Below are 16,395 nucleotides of genomic sequence, written 5' to 3'. Positions count from 1 at the left end.
ATGAATCAACCGTTTTCTACTTTATGGCGTTATTAGGCAAATGAATCAACCGTTTTCTACTTTATGGCGTTATTAGGCAAATGAATCAACCGTTTTCTACTTTATGGCGTTATTAGGCAAATGAATCAACCGTTTTCTACTTTATGGCGTTATTAGGCAAATGAATCAACCGTTTTCTACTTTATGGCGTTATTAGGCAAATGAATCAACCGTTTTCTACTTTATGGCGTTATTAGGCAAATGAATCAACCGTTTTCTACTTTATGGCGTTATTAGGCAAATGAATCAACCGTTTTCTACTTTATGGCGTTATTAGGCAAATGAATCAACCGTTTTCTACTTTATGGCGTTATTAGGCAAATGAATCAACCGTTTTCTACTTTATGGCGTTATTAGGCAAATGAATCAACCGTTTTCTACTTTATGGCGTTATTAGGCAAATGAATCAACCGTTTTCTACTTTATGGCGTTATTAGGCAAATGAATCAACCGTTTTCTACTTTATGGGTTTATCAAACATAGAAAACAACCACGTTTTCTACTTTATAGCGTTATTAGGCATAGAAATCAACCGTTTTCTACTTTATGGCGTTATTAGGCAAATGAATCAACCGTTTTCTACTTTATGGGTTTATCAAACATAGAAATCAACCACGTTTTCTACTTTATGGGTTTATCAAACATAGAAATCAACCACGTTTTCTACTTTATGGCGTTATTAGGCAAATGAATCAACCGTTTTCTACTTTATGGCGTTATTAGGCAAATGAATCAACCGTTTTCTACTTTATGGGTTTATCAAACATAGAAATCAACCACGTTTTCTACTTTATGGCGTTATTAGGCAAATGAATCAACCGTTTTCTACTTTATGGGTTTATCAAACATAGAAATCAACCACGTTTTCTACTTTATGGCGTTATTAGGCAAATGAATCAACCGTTTTCTACTTTATGGCGTTATTAGGCAAATGAATCAACCGTTTTCTACTTTATGGCGTTATTAGGCAAATGAATCAACCGTTTTCTACTTTATGGCGTTATTAGGCAAATGAATCAACCGTTTTCTACTTTATGGCGTTATTAGGCAAATGAATCAACCGTTTTCTACTTTATGGCGTTATTAGGCAAATGAATCAACCGTTTTCTACTTTATGGGTTTATCAAACATAGAAATCAACCACGTTTTCTACTTTATGGCGTTATTAGGCAAATGAATCAACCGTTTTCTACTTTATGGCGTTATTAGGCAAATGAATCAACCGTTTTCTACTTTATGGGTTTATCAAACATAGAAATCAACCACGTTTTCTACTTTATGGCGTTATTAGGCAAATGAATCAACCGTTTTCTACTTTATGGCGTTATTAGGCAAATGAATCAACCGTTTTCTACTTTATGGCGTTATTAGGCAAATGAATCAACCGTTTTCTACTTTATGGCGTTATTAGGCAAATGAATCAACCGTTTTCTACTTTATGGCGTTATTAGGCAAATGAATCAACCGTTTTCTACTTTATGGCGTTATTAGGCAAATGAATCAACCGTTTTCTACTTTATGGCGTTATTAGGCAAATGAATCAACCGTTTTCTACTTTATGGCGTTATTAGGCAAATGAATCAACCGTTTTCTACTTTATGGCGTTATTAGGCAAATGAATCAACCGTTTTCTACTTTATGGCGTTATTAGGCAAATGAATCAACCGTTTTCTACTTTATGGCGTTATTAGGCAAATGAATCAACCGTTTTCTACTTTATGGCGTTATTAGGCAAATGAATCAACCGTTTTCTACTTTATGGCGTTATTAGGCAAATGAATCAACCGTTTTCTACTTTATGGCGTTATTAGGCAAATGAATCAACCGTTTTCTACTTTATGGCGTTATTAGGCAAATGAATCAACCGTTTTCTACTTTATGGGTTTATCAAACATAGAAATCAACCACGTTTTCTACTTTATGGCGTTATTAGGCAAATGAATCAACCGTTTTCTACTTTATGGCGTTATTAGGCAAATGAATCAACCGTTTTCTACTTTATGGCGTTATTAGGCAAATGAATCAACCGTTTTCTACTTTATGGCGTTATTAGGCAAATGAATCAACCGTTTTCTACTTTATGGGTTTATCAAACATAGAAATCAACCACGTTTTCTACTTTATGGCGTTATTAGGCAAATGAATCAACCGTTTTCTACTTTATGGCGTTATTAGGCAAATGAATCAACCGTTTTCTACTTTATGGCGTTATTAGGCAAATGAATCAACCGTTTTCTACTTTATGGCGTTATTAGGCAAATGAATCAACCGTTTTCTACTTTATGGCGTTATTAGGCAAATGAATCAACCGTTTTCTACTTTATGGCGTTATTAGGCAAATGAATCAACCGTTTTCTACTTTATGGCGTTATTAGGCAAATGAATCAACCGTTTTCTACTTTATGGCGTTATTAGGCAAATGAATCAACCGTTTTCTACTTTATGGCGTTATTAGGCAAATGAATCAACCGTTTTCTACTTTATGGGTTTATCAAACATAGAAATCAACCACGTTTTCTACTTTATGGCGTTATTAGGCAAATGAATCAACCGTTTTCTACTTTATGGCGTTATTAGGCAAATGAATCAACCGTTTTCTACTTTATGGCGTTATTAGGCAAATGAATCAACCGTTTTCTACTTTATGGGTTTATCAAACATAGAAATCAACCACGTTTTCTACTTTATGGCGTTATTAGGCAAATGAATCAACCGTTTTCTACTTTATGGCGTTATTAGGCAAATGAATCAACCGTTTTCTACTTTATGGCGTTATTAGGCAAATGAATCAACCGTTTTCTACTTTATGGCGTTATTAGGCAAATGAATCAACCGTTTTCTACTTTATGGCGTTATTAGGCAAATGAATCAACCGTTTTCTACTTTATGGCGTTATTAGGCAAATGAATCAACCGTTTTCTACTTTATGGCGTTATTAGGCAAATGAATCAACCGTTTTCTACTTTATGGCGTTATTAGGCAAATGAATCAACCGTTTTCTACTTTATGGCGTTATTAGGCAAATGAATCAACCGTTTTCTACTTTATGGGTTTATCAAACATAGAAAACAACCACGTTTTCTACTTTATAGCGTTATTAGGCAAATGAATCAACCGTTTTCTACTTTATGGCGTTATTAGGCAAATGAATCAACCGTTTTCTACTTTATGGCGTTATTAGGCAAATGAATCAACCGTTTTCTACTTTATGGCGTTATTAGGCAAATGAATCAACCGTTTTCTACTTTATGGCGTTATTAGGCAAATGAATCAACCGTTTTCTACTTTATGGGTTTATCAAGCATAGAAATCAACCACGTTTTCTACTTTATGGGATTATCAAACATAGAAATCAACCACGTTTTCTACTTTATGGCGTTATTAGGCAAATGAATCAACCGTTTTCTACTTTATGGCGTTATTAGGCAAATGAATCAACCGTTTTCTACTTTATGGCGTTATTAGGCAAATGAATCAACCGTTTTCTACTTTATGGCGTTATTAGGCAAATGAATCAACCGTTTTCTACTTTATGGCGTTATTAGGCAAATGAATCAACCGTTTTCTACTTTATGGGTTTATCAAACATAGAAATCAACCACGTTTTCTACTTTATGGGTTTATCCCAATACAAACACACATTAAACCTAAGTGTCTCCCACCCCCTTCCTTTGTACATGGCCAGCTTACTGCGAGTTGCTGAAGCTCCATGGAAAGTTATCTTTGGTCAGAAAAGTCAGTATATATATATATATATATATATATATATATATATATATATATATATATATATATATATATATAGAGAGAGAGAGAGAGAGAGAGAGAGAGAGAGAGAGAGATGAACGGCAGCCTTAAATGTAATTCTCGCCTCTGAACATTTTCCATGAAAACTACCCACACACACACATGAAATGCTAAACGAATGCCACCGAAATAGCTGCCCCTGGGCGAAAACCCGAGAACAAGAAAGTAATTCTCCATTAACAACCTTCCATATTCGCGTTTTGTGTCAACGCAATGCGTCTAAATCCATCATCATCACTGTCAGTGTTAACTCGCGAGTCGCTGGCCCCGCTGTGAGACTTTAGCTCGGCGCATTTCCGACGTGTGAAACAAACTTGTAATTCATGGTGGTTTGAATGGCAAATCTCGTTTCCTGACAATTACATGCGACGGCGAAATCCCCCCACCCGAGGATGGAGTATATATTGTAACGAAGTCCTGCGATAATACACGTTCGTTGGGCGGAAGACCACAAGCAGACCTTGTCTGAAGAGAATGGTACGTGTACGTCTTATGTATGTCTTTCTGTGAGTGTCTGTGTCTCTCTCTCTCTCTCTCTCTCTCTCTGTCTGTCTGTGTTTCTCTCTCTCTCTCTCTCTCTCTCTCTCTCTCTCTCTCTCTCTCTCTCTATGTGTGTGTGGAGAGTTCTTTCGAAACATCACGATAAAAGGACGCTGCTTCCAGGCACGAAAGATGATGAGTAGCTCTTTGGAGCGAAATCTTTCAACGAGGAGGGTTTCCGTCACGTCTTTCCTTTTAAAAAAGCTCGTCTCTCGTGTTGACTGTAGTGAGTTACACACACACACACTCTCTCTCTCTCTCTCTCTCTCTCTCTCTCTCTCTCTCTCTCTCTCTCTCTCTCTCTCTCTCTCATATGATTACTTTCCAAGGCATTTTTTTTTTTTGTACATGTCTATGTACTATTTACCCTGTAGTGAGCATTACACCCTTTTTTATTCTTAAGAAATAATAGCCTCGTGTTGAATGTCAAGTGAGTGTGGGTGTGTGTGTGTGTGTGTGTGTGTGTGTGTGTGTCTGTGTGTCTGTGTGTGTTGACATTCTTCTTCAAGACGTTCTGGTTATATAACATCACGTATTTATCTTGCAGCGTGACGGTGAAAGTAAGAACTCACGAAATCGTAAGGTGATCTTCAAGGTGGAACACCCGTGGGTTTACGACCCTCTCCAGCAAGCAAGGAGGTATGTACATATCTCTCTCTCTCTCTCTCTTCTCTTTTTTAAACAACTATTCCCGTGTAGGTTATGCCCCATCCTGAGGGGCCCTCATATGACACGCCACCCTTGGTCCATAATTGAGTAAGGATGAATGGGAGGAATTCTCCAGCTAGACGTTTCGACACGTCACAACATACCCACTTGGAGAGAAAAAAGAAAATAATTCACCTTAATTTCGTAATTTCTCTCGTCTTTTTATTCTGAAGTAATCTACCGTATTTTTATCCCCCCCCCCTTTTTTTTTTCCTACCTTTAATTTTGTCACTTCACTTCTTCTTTTACTCTGAAATAATCTACCTAATTCTTATCCTTTATTTTTTCCTTCGCTTTGCTTGCCATTTTGGGCCTTTAGATATAGTTCTAAAGCATACCTCTATTTGCAATGAATTCTATATGCAAGACCTCTCCACTCGTTCCTCATCTACCCTCTCTTTTATTATCCCCTATGAAAACCTCCTTTATTCTTTAGATATTTACTGCGTTACCCCTTGTCTCTTCATTACTGCTTAATGACCATCATTCGTCCTTGCCTGTTAATGCACCGCTGGATATATTTTGTCTCTCTGTAATTATCCTTTATTTTTTACTTTCTCCTTTTCAGTGTGTCCTTCCCACTCTTCCTCAAGTCTTATTTTCTTCCCTCGGCGTCAATTATCTTTTGTTATAGTCATACACTTGTCCTTGAATTCACCCCACCTACGCAAGACTTCTAATTCACTCTGAGTATACTATTTCATATGTCTTACAGTTCGGTATTTTCCTTACTTCTAAAATAGTTATGATGTTCGAATGGTTCGCATTGCCCGTTTGCATCTTCCGTTCGACCCGCAGGTGTAGACCCTCTAAAACCTATTTCAAAGTCTCATCCTCGACTAAAGTTTGTAGTTTTACGAGTCTGATGGGAGACTAGTCTCTACTCACTAGTATCAAAAGTATAAAGTATTTCTCTCCTCTAGTGGGTGTTTGCACTCCCTCGTCCATTGACCTCGTTCCCGTGCACCGCCAGAAGATATACGAAACAAAAGATGATGCGAATATCTGATTTGATTTAACGATTCTGAATATTCTTCTTCCTTGAACCCCTCACTGCCTCCACGCATGTATACAAACAATCAATAGCTAAGAGAATCGAATCACGTTACCGATAACGAGCCCATGTCAGCAATACACTCATATAAGACAAACTCTCCTAAAAGCGGCTCGAAATGTGTGCTCGATTCGATTGGCAAGATATTATTTCTGTAACCTTGCCGAGCGACGGGGGTGAACCGCTTCAAGAAATGCCTTGTCGAGTGTTTGGATTGAAATCTCTTCATCTGCTGCAAGAATTTTGGCCTCCAGCGCAATGTGTTGTGTGTGTGTGTGTGTGTGTGTGTGTGTGTTGGGATGTGATCACGAGGAAAAGTTATATTTGTCTTTGAAATTATGCTGAATGAAGAGAGAACACGCTTTCAAGTGGTACTTGTGCGAGCTGGAAATAGCAAACTCCCTCATTATTCAGCCAAAGAAAAAAGAAAGAGAAATGCACTCGAAGCTGAAAGTGAAGGTTGAAGCTCTCCAGCCTTGTTCTGTGTATTTAAGTCATAGCTGAGGTATGTATCGTTGTTATGTACCTTCTCTCTCTCTCTCTCTCTCTCTCTCTCTCTCTCTCTCTCTCTCTCTCTCTCTCTCTCTCTCTCTCTCTCTCCCCTCCTCTCTCTCTCTCTCTCTCTCTCTCTCTCTCTCTCTCTCTCTCAAAGCTGAGGTGTGTATGTCTATCAGTGTCCCTCTCTCTCTCTCTCGCTATCAGAGTTGGGGTGTGTACCTCTCTCTCTCTCTCTCTCTCTCTCTCTCTCTCTCTCTCTCTCTCTCTCTCTCTCTCTCTCTCTCTCTCAGAGCTGAGCACGTACCTCTCTCTCTCTCTCCTATCAGAGCTTAAGCACGTAACTCCGTCTATCAGAGCTGAGGCACATACCTCTGTCTAGCCGAGCTTAGCACGTCCCTCCCTCTACCACAACAGAGACACGCACCTTACCTCACCTGTATTATGCATCTCCCAAGACTAAATTTACGCTTCCTGATGCTCAGAACTGCGAAAAGGAAGGAAGAAAAATATAGTGTTGAACACGAAAGATCTTCTGCTACACTCTCATTGGTAAATTCTCTCGCTGTAAGTGCCAGCCTATTTGGAACTCTCGTGATTTGATTTCGGTCTTCGCTAATGATCAACGTAAAAGCATTCAGCATTTAAGTTCTATATGTCTTTTTTTTTTTTTCGCCCTCCAGTTTCCAATCAGCTTGTCAGCAGTGATGGGCGTCGCCGACCCTAAGAAAAAAGCTTCTGGTAATGGCTGACAGGCCATTCAGGTGGTAATGGCAGACAGGCCATTCAGCCATTCACCCCCCCCCCCCCCCAGTTCAGGCAAATTTATGGTGGGTTAATTATAGACTCGATTTCTCAAGATTATTTGACGGTATATTTACCTAGGTACGACTTCCTACTACCCAATTTCGTATGGGGTATCTAGCTCGCAGGATAAAGCTACCGACGCCTTTTTAAAAATTGATATTCTTGTCAATTTTTAGGTTTTCTTAAGCACATTAAATTTCTTATGTTTTTAAAGGATTATTAACTGATGTTGTCTACATCTATGCATTGCTGAATGGATACATAAACGAAATTACGCAGACAGACAGACATACAGACACACACACACACACACACACACACACACACACACACACAAACTCTTTACAAGACAAAGTTCATCGAATGACTTTTGAAAGTCTCCTTACAGAAACCAAGTCCACATCCATTCTACACATCTCGCTCATTCATTTCCCCATTTCCCCTGTGCCACACTCAAAGTAGGCCACACCTTCTACTACTTTCTCTCTCTCTCTCTCTCTCTCTCTCTCTCTCTCTCTCTCTCTCTCTCTCTCTCTCTCTCTATCTCTCCCTTGTTCCACCCGTCTGCCGTTATTTCTTCTCAGGGTAATGCATGCCTTCCTCTCCACCCTTTTCAAGAATTACCTGGCTGTAAATCTTGCTTTGCGCCTTCGGCTCCACATAAATTCCTAACCCCAACAACACACCCAAGACTCCATCTTACCAGTCACTCCTTCTTTCTAAAAGGGAGTTGGGGAGGAGGAGGCACCAATACCTCTTGTCACAATGCCTCTCACCCCCCCCCCCCCAACGCCCCACCACGCCTCCACTGGAACACCACACCACCTCCCCCTCATATCCACTGGCAAAAACCCCCCCATTCCCACTCTCTTTTGCATTAGATTCCTTTTAAAACTGCCATCTATTGACTTGGTATGGCTTTAGCTATATGGATCATCATCGATGAAACACCTACGGGAATAGCTTTTCATATATATATATATATATTCATGCGTTCCTCTTTGGCGAAGAGTTGTTGTATACTGTTGAGTTTTCATCTCTGTTTCTCGAGCTACATATCCTCCATGAAGTCTATAAGGGCTATGTGGTTCATTAATTTTCTACGGGTTCCAAGTTGTGGCAAGTTAGGCACAGAGCCTTGTCGTTCTTCACCAACTTGGGTAGACCAGACCCAGCTTGAGTATGATCTCTCTGCGTTCATGCACACCTATGGATTCTAATCCAGTTTTGTTTCATTCCGTCTTCGAGATCCTGCATTTCTCGCACTGCAGAAAAAAATTGCCTCTCTCTCTCTCTCTCTCTCTCTCTCTCTCTCTCTCTCTCTCTCTCTCTCTCTCTCTCTCCTTTCTCTATATATTCCCCCACCCTTCCACACACACACACACCACCCCAAAAAAATAACTGCATTTGCATAATCCATATTTGACACCTCTTCGTTCTTGGGCACAAGTTTAATTATATGCTAATCCAGAGCCATCCGTCCAGCACAGCTTGGCGTCCTGACGAGTTATCTCATGCATTGTGCATGATGACACTACAGACCGACAAGCCGAAGTCCGCACACCTCTTCCATCGCCCCCTTCCCCCCAACTCTCCTTCTTATCCCTCAGGGTATTTTGCGTTTTCATCTGAAGGGCGTCAAGTCCCAGACACGCGCACCACTGCCTTCAGTCTTGGGTCTGAGCTGATGGCTGGGTTTCCAGCTACCATGACTTCGCGTTCATGATTCATGGTTTGTGATGCAGTGAGGCTGCTGCGGTCTATGGAGCATAGTATGATGTACCATGAAATGTCCTTAACACATAGATTATGGTATGGTTGCACGAGTCTACCTATGGCATCATGATTGCGTTGCTGTACAATGAAATGTCCATAACACATAGATTATGGTATGGTTGCACGAGTCTACCTATGGCATCATGATTGCGTTGCTGTACAATGAAATGTCCATAACACATAGATTATGGTATGGTTGCACGAGTCTACCTATGGCATCATGATTGCGTTGCTGTACAATGAAATGCCCATAACACATAGATTATGGTATGGTTGCACGAGTCTACCTATGGCATCATGATTGCGTTGTAGAAGACTATTACAGGCAGAAGGTTCATGGCAGTGTTGCGCGAGACTACAATGGCAAATGGATCGTGGAGGAATTGCATGGAACTACTAGTAGCCCCAAGCCTCATGGCAGCATGTGCCTGAAAATGACATTGGGGACAGTCGTCATGCTGTCAGCATAAAAGCAAAACATGGATCTACCCAACAATAGTCTGAGCACATTTCTTACATGTACCACCACAAGGAAAATACATCTATCATTACTAGAGTTCACGGTACGAAAAAAAAAAAGAAGTAATATCAAAAAGAATTGAAAGGCAGTGTCGTCAGATAGACGAAATGACGTCTGACTAACCAAGTTATATTAGAAAATGGATAGACTACAAGATAGAGACTCTGATGCAGCTTAACTTCGAGTCAACCAAATCTAGTGCAACGAGCTCAAGTCAACTATCTCTGGTGCAGCTCAGGCTCAAGCCACCTAAAGGAACAAATTAGAGAGAGATTTGTGCAGCAAACAAAAAAAGTATTCGAAGTCTGTAGGTGTAGCTGTGTGTCTGCATCAACTCAACTGGAAAAAAAAAAAAACGAAGAGAAACCTTCCACAGTGTATGCTTCCTCGTATGCTTGCAAGAGTTGCAGAGCCAGGTGCTTGGAAGGGATATTATGAACGCATTATCCCGTAAATATCTTGTTACGAGCACACACACACACTCTCTCTCTCTCTCTCTCTCTCTCTCTCTCTCTCTCTCTCTCTCTCTCTCTCTCTCTCTCTCTCTCTCTCTCTCTCTCCACACACACACACACCAAGAACTTCCACTTGCAAAAAACATGAACAGCGATGAGCAGCTCTCAAGCTACGAAAAAAAAAAAAATGAAAAAATAAAGAAAAAATAAGTCCCGATGTTGGTTGGAGGTTAGTGTGTGCTACGCTGAAATGTCTATAGTAGAACTCACACACTGAACCTGTCGTAATGAAATGGAGTTAAAATGAAAAATTGGTTCCAGAAAAAAAGTGAAAAACATAGTAAATAAAACGAATGTGAACGTGAGAAGAGACGAAGCAAAGGAATGACGAAAGAAGACAAGGAAGAGGAGGAAAAACTGACACCTCGAAGTTATTCCTAATTAGAAAAGCTTCTGGGGTCAGGACCTCCCTTAAGAGGGAATCTCTAGGGGATGATCTACCTGAAGAAGGAGCCATTGAGATACGAGCTACCTGAAGGACACTTCAGAAATGAGTTTCCTGAATGAAGAAAGCCTTTGGGGTTACGACCTTCCTGAAGAGGGTAACAAGTTCTGTGACATTCTCGAATAAGAAGTATGTGGTGTACCTGATGGAGGAACCTTTGTTGCATAACCAGCCCAAGAACAGCATCTGAAAGTGTGACCTGCTTGAAAATGGAATCCGCTCGCATTTCACCGACGTGAAGAAGGAATCACTTTGGTATAACACAGAGTAATAAAGAAAGTGAAGAACGGGGAAGTTCTCGAGGAACGATTCTTCTGGGTATGGTATACCAAAAGAAGAAGTCTCAAGGTTTAGACTAATATGAAGGCGGAGCCCTCGGGAGCTTGAAGAGAGTGACGTACACAGATGTGCCCTAACAGATGGAACCTCGGGGATGTAACCAACCTGAAGAAGGAGATTCGAGAGCTTCTGGGATGTGACATAACTGAAAAAAAGGTCCTAAAGAAATGTTACGAATCTAAAGAGGGACTCGAAATATTTTGCCTGTGTCAATAAAGAATTTCCTAGGTTTAACCTGCCTAAAAGAGGAACATCAAGGGTGTAACATATCTTAGAAAAATGAATCTTTGTCACATACGTTATAAGAAAAAAAACTAGAATCTACACTGGAGGGAAAATCAGGAATATAGCAAGGCTGAGAGGAGAAAAGCAGTATGTGACCTGTCTGAGGTAGAAGTATGAAGAATGTGGCCCTCCTGAAGAAAGGACACTACGGGTGTGGTCTTCCTGAAGAAAGAACACTAGGAGTGTGGTCTTCCTGAACAAGTGACATCAGGGGGATGTGATCTTCCTGAAGAAAGGATATTAAAGGGGTATGGTCTTTCTGAAGGAGGAAATCAGGGGCTAAAACTTATCTGTAAAAGAATATTAAGAAAATGGCTTACCTATAGTGAGGAAAGGAAATCTACATTGTGACCTACATGATCTCTGGCTCACCTGAGGTAGAAGGATCTCTGGCTCACCTGAGGAAGAAGTACGGAGCGCATAGTCTTTCTGGGATGTGGTTCATCAGAAGAAGGGAATGTAGCCTACCTGAATAAGGGACACTAGGGATGTACTCTGTCCTGAAGAATGAAACCAAAGGATGATATTCCTGGAGTTGGAAAATTAGGAATATGGCTTACCCGAAGAGGGAAAGCTTGTGACTTAACCCATATAAAAGAGTGAAATCAAAGATTTTGCCTTCTTGGAGAAGGGACAGCAAAAGGTGATCATCCTGAAGAAGGAGAAGCAAAAGGTGATCATCCTGAAGAAGGAGAAGCAAAAGGTGATCTTCCTAAAAAAAAAAAAGAAAAAAAAAAGAGAAGCAAAAGGTGATCCTCCTGAAGGAGGAGAAGCAAAAGGTGATCTTCCTGAAGGAGGACAAGCAAAAGGTGATCTTCCTGAAGAAGGAGAAGCAAAAGGTGATCTTCCTGAAGGAGGAGAAGCAAAAGGTGATCTTCCTGAAGAAGAAGCAAAAGGTGATCTTCCTGAAGAAGGGGAAGCAAAAGGTGATCTTCCAAAAAGAAAAAAAAAGAAAAAAAGAAGCAAAAGGTGATCTTCCTGAAGGAGGAGAAGCAAAAGGTGATCTTCCTAAAAAAAAAAAAAAGCAAAAGGTGATCTTCCTGAAGAAGGAGAAGCAAAAGGTGATCATCCTGAAGGAGGAGAAGCAAAAGATGATCTTCCTGAAGGAGAAGCAAAAGGTGATCTTCCTGAAAAGAAAAAGCAAAGGGTGATTTTCTTGAAGGAGGATGAATTAGTGACTTGGCTTACCTGAAGCAAAAAAATCTGGGATATGCTGTCCAACGAAGGAGCAACAGGAACACGACCTACCTGAAGGAGAAATCTCTGAGGAAGACCTACCTGAAGGAGGAATCTCTGAGGAAGGCCGCCGTCGAAGCTAGGCAGACAGCTGATTCCGGCTGAGATTGACGTTACATGGACCACCGAACAGTTGCTGACCTCTTCCGGGGGACCTGAGAACAAGAAAACGGGTTGTAGCACGAGAAGTTGCGAGGCTAGGAAAGACTTGTGACATAGGGAGGAGAGGGAGATTTGAAATGAGGGAGGGAAAGAATTGTAAAATATGGGTAAGAGAGTCGTAAAATGAGGGAGGAAGCCTTCTGCTATGTTGAAGGAAGACGTTCGGTTGAGGGAAGAAGATGTAGAATAGATGATGATGTCTGGGTTAGAGAAGACCGATAGTGGACTCGCCCTTTGGTCCATCACTGCAATTCAATATTTTCATATATCCAGTTTCTGCTGATTTCATCAATTTCAGCTTCAGGAAGAGACTTAGCGTTTTATGCCCAGGTACATTTTTGACACGAACATTTGTTAATTTCAACGAGAAAAATTCGAATCCTCTTTATAAAACATTTACAAGGTTTTGGTACGGGGAAATACAAGGCTTTACAGATTAAAATTTGTTTCTGGTCTGAAAGATTTACTTGGGAAAAAAACAATTTAATCTGTCTTTTTGAAATCAGATTTGTCCCTTCGTTAGCGAAAAACGGGAGACGGTGGATATATATATATTTTTTTCTTTCCTTTAGCGTCTCGTAAAAACTCACACGTGCACCAGTAATATTCCGTCTACCCCTTCCCGTTTTCTAACACGGTCAACCCTTAGCCGCCGTCTTCTTGCTCTTGCCTACATTCATCACATTTTCTTCCCTTGTGTCTGATCCTTTACTCTCGATTTTCTTTTAACCTTGCCTTCTCGCCATAACTTTACTATCATTCCTTCCTTCTGCCCTTCCCCTCAACTTCTTCATCAGCCCAAACACTTCGTTCTTTTTACCCTTGTCATCACCTTCAACTCGACTCTCTCCTTTCAGTCTGCTTTCACTCATATTTCTCCTATTCCACCTCCATTCTATCATTTCTCTCTCTTTTAACCCAACCACTTCCTCCTTAATCTTCTCTCTTACTAACAGGACACCATCTCTGCCTAGCAGACATAGCCCAGGTACATTGATGCTTGCTTTTCGTGGCACCGGCAAATATCTTCTGACCTACCAATACACTCTAGGGTATATCGGTAAGACCAATTCTGCTTCAGGAACACTAGAAGAGGAGAATATCCCTCCTGTCACGCACCTGCACAGACAGGACACAACCCAGGAGGAGACGCGATGCATAAATGACATATCATAGTGTTCGATCAAGTCTATGACAGTCTTGTATCCCGGGGGAAAGGAAGGTAGTTTAGTAAATCCTTCTCGTTTTTGACAGTCTTATGGCTTGGGGTAAAGGAAGGTACGTTACCCCAAACCCTCAACCTCAGTTATGAACTGACAAGAGACAGGAGGAGATATGGGTAAAGACTCCACATCTCTTCCCGAAAGTGGATAAACATAAACTACCCAAGAGGTATCGTACCCTGCATCAGCAAGTAATAAATTCTCAAACAGCTTCAGGAGTGCAACATGGCGGCGAGGCGTGAGGAACAGTAGAATCAAGAATGTTACATGCGTCTCTCTCTCTCTCTCTCTCTCTCTCTCTCTCTCTCTCTCTCTCTCCTCTCTCTCCTCCACGCCATGTCTTCAGCCTCGTGTTCTTCCTTCATCAGATATATGAACCTCCTCCTCTTTCATGGACCAACTGCCTATGAATTAGCCCGAGCCTGTAGTTATATAGAGACAGTTGGAAAGGTACAATTTATCTCTCCCTCTCTCTCTCGTATCCGACGCGCACCGACGATGCTGCTGCAGTCACAATAAATTTCTCTTTTATTCATGATCTACAAGCATGAATAGCTGTGTGCATGAGACCATGCTAAATATTGCAGTATCATGCGTCATTCGGAATTTATGGGATGAAGTTCTCAAAGCGCGAAGGCCCGGGTCAAGGTGCTACATCAATTGTTCCGTCCTAACCCCCCACTAGTGTCACTAACACCCAGGCATTTCTCTCAGAAAATACATGAAGATACGATGAAGCATTTAATGTGACATTCTTACATGATCCCGCAAATTGTTCACGGCTTAGGATTTCCTTATCGTTTTTGATATGCAAATCGACTACAGTTTTTCAGTCTAGCTTTTGTGGAAATCCATGGTATAGCGGTTAGCGTTCCTGACTTTGAGGCATTCACGGGCCACCCAGGGTAGAGCGTATAGGTTCGAGTCCTGGTTTCGGCAGTTGGTCCACAGTCAACCCCGCTGTTCATCCACCCCTTGAGGTTGGTCGAAGAAATTGGTACCAGGCTCAGACTAGGGTGTGTGTGTGTATATATATATATATATATATATATATATATATATATATATATATATATATATATATACATCGTTAATGAGATGGTTCTGATTAGGGTCTCAATATCCCGTTGTCTCAGCTAACATAAAACAATGCGAGGAGCTGTGAGGAGTTACAATTGTTTGGCTGTGTTTGTCTATGGTTCAGAGTTGCTGACTATGAATCACGCCTAGGTCTTTCTAATCTACGCCTTGTGTGTGTGTGTTTGTTTCCTGTCGTAGTAAGGTAATATCAGGAACATATGAACAATGGTGTCATGTATTCAGTCGTTATCTGCATTTTTACTACCGTGTATAATGCACCGAAACCAGAGTCTTACATCCACAGCCAAGCCCAGCAGTCTAATTCGTGGTTTATCGTCATTGCTTCGTGTTGCCTCGTCCGGATCACGTCTCGCCCTACGTACAACATACATCCACTACATTCTATCCAATGCTCACCTTTCGCCCACCTAAATGCTCGGGCCCAGATACCTCAAAGCTTCCTTCACTCCATTCTTCCATCTCGGTCTTCCTTACTCCCTTGCCTCTCTCCTTTCCTGACATACAGATCCTCTTCGTCAATCTCTTTTCACTCATCTTCTCCATCTGCTCAAACCAGTTCAGCATTCCCTGGTCGGCCTTCGCAGTTAGGCTCCGCTTATTGCATCTTCCTCATTCCATACACGATGCACCTACTTGACACCACACATCTTCGTAAGACATTTCATTTTCCAACGCCTCAATCATCTTCCTTTCCTTTGCGTTCAAGGCTGAGGCCTTGCTTTACGCCCTTTCGAACTACTGTACAATACCTTTATAGATCATACCTGTTTTTCCTCGTAGGCAATAACCGATGCTTTGACACACTCCTTAATCACAAAGGAGTCTAAGCTTCTATGATTATAATCTTCAGTCCTTCAATTCCATTCACTGCCACGACCAGGGGGGAAAAGAACTGACTCAGCTCCCCTCAAATCGTACCCCATTAATCCTATACTCAAATGATCCAGTGTCTCAGTGTAATACCCTTCCACTACATCTAATTTCCTTACTTTTATTCACATTTACTCTTCTTATTTCCTTCAAACACATTCCAGAACTGTCAGAGGTTTCTGAAGTTTCTCTCTAAAGTCTGCGTGTGTCTATCATATATATATATATATATATATATATACGTAATACAAATCAGAAACTTTATACACTAATTGTATCGTAGTAACGAGAAATGATGCATTTAACGATGAGTACTAGAGTCTGTAATCAGCCGGTGACTTTAATGGTAAGAAAATACATTACGTCTCTTAATAGGTACAGGGCAAATGGCTACGAGAACTGAGACATACGAGACATACGAGAATACGGATTAAAGCAAAATCATTTGCATAATGTGAGTAACATGGCGCACG

The 16,395-nt window shown here is 40.9% G+C and overlaps 1 protein-coding gene across 1 annotated transcript in view; it reads right to left on the bottom strand.

Annotated features, from left to right (window-relative positions):
• The window catches only part of LOC139754559 (nephrin-like), an 894,341-nt gene that overhangs the window by 48,937 nt on the left and 829,009 nt on the right, over window positions 1-16,395 (bottom strand). The window contains exon 12 of the mRNA XM_071671918.1: window positions 12,609-12,721. Coding sequence (XP_071528019.1) covers window positions 12,609-12,721 — 113 coding nt within the window. The remainder of the gene's footprint in view (window positions 1-12,608; window positions 12,722-16,395) is intronic.

Source organism: Panulirus ornatus, chromosome 17 (genome assembly GCF_036320965.1).
Source record: "Panulirus ornatus isolate Po-2019 chromosome 17, ASM3632096v1, whole genome shotgun sequence".
In the NCBI taxonomy this organism is placed as follows: Eukaryota; Metazoa; Arthropoda; class Malacostraca; order Decapoda; family Palinuridae; genus Panulirus; species Panulirus ornatus.
This window is presented reverse-complemented; position numbering and strand designations above follow the sequence as displayed.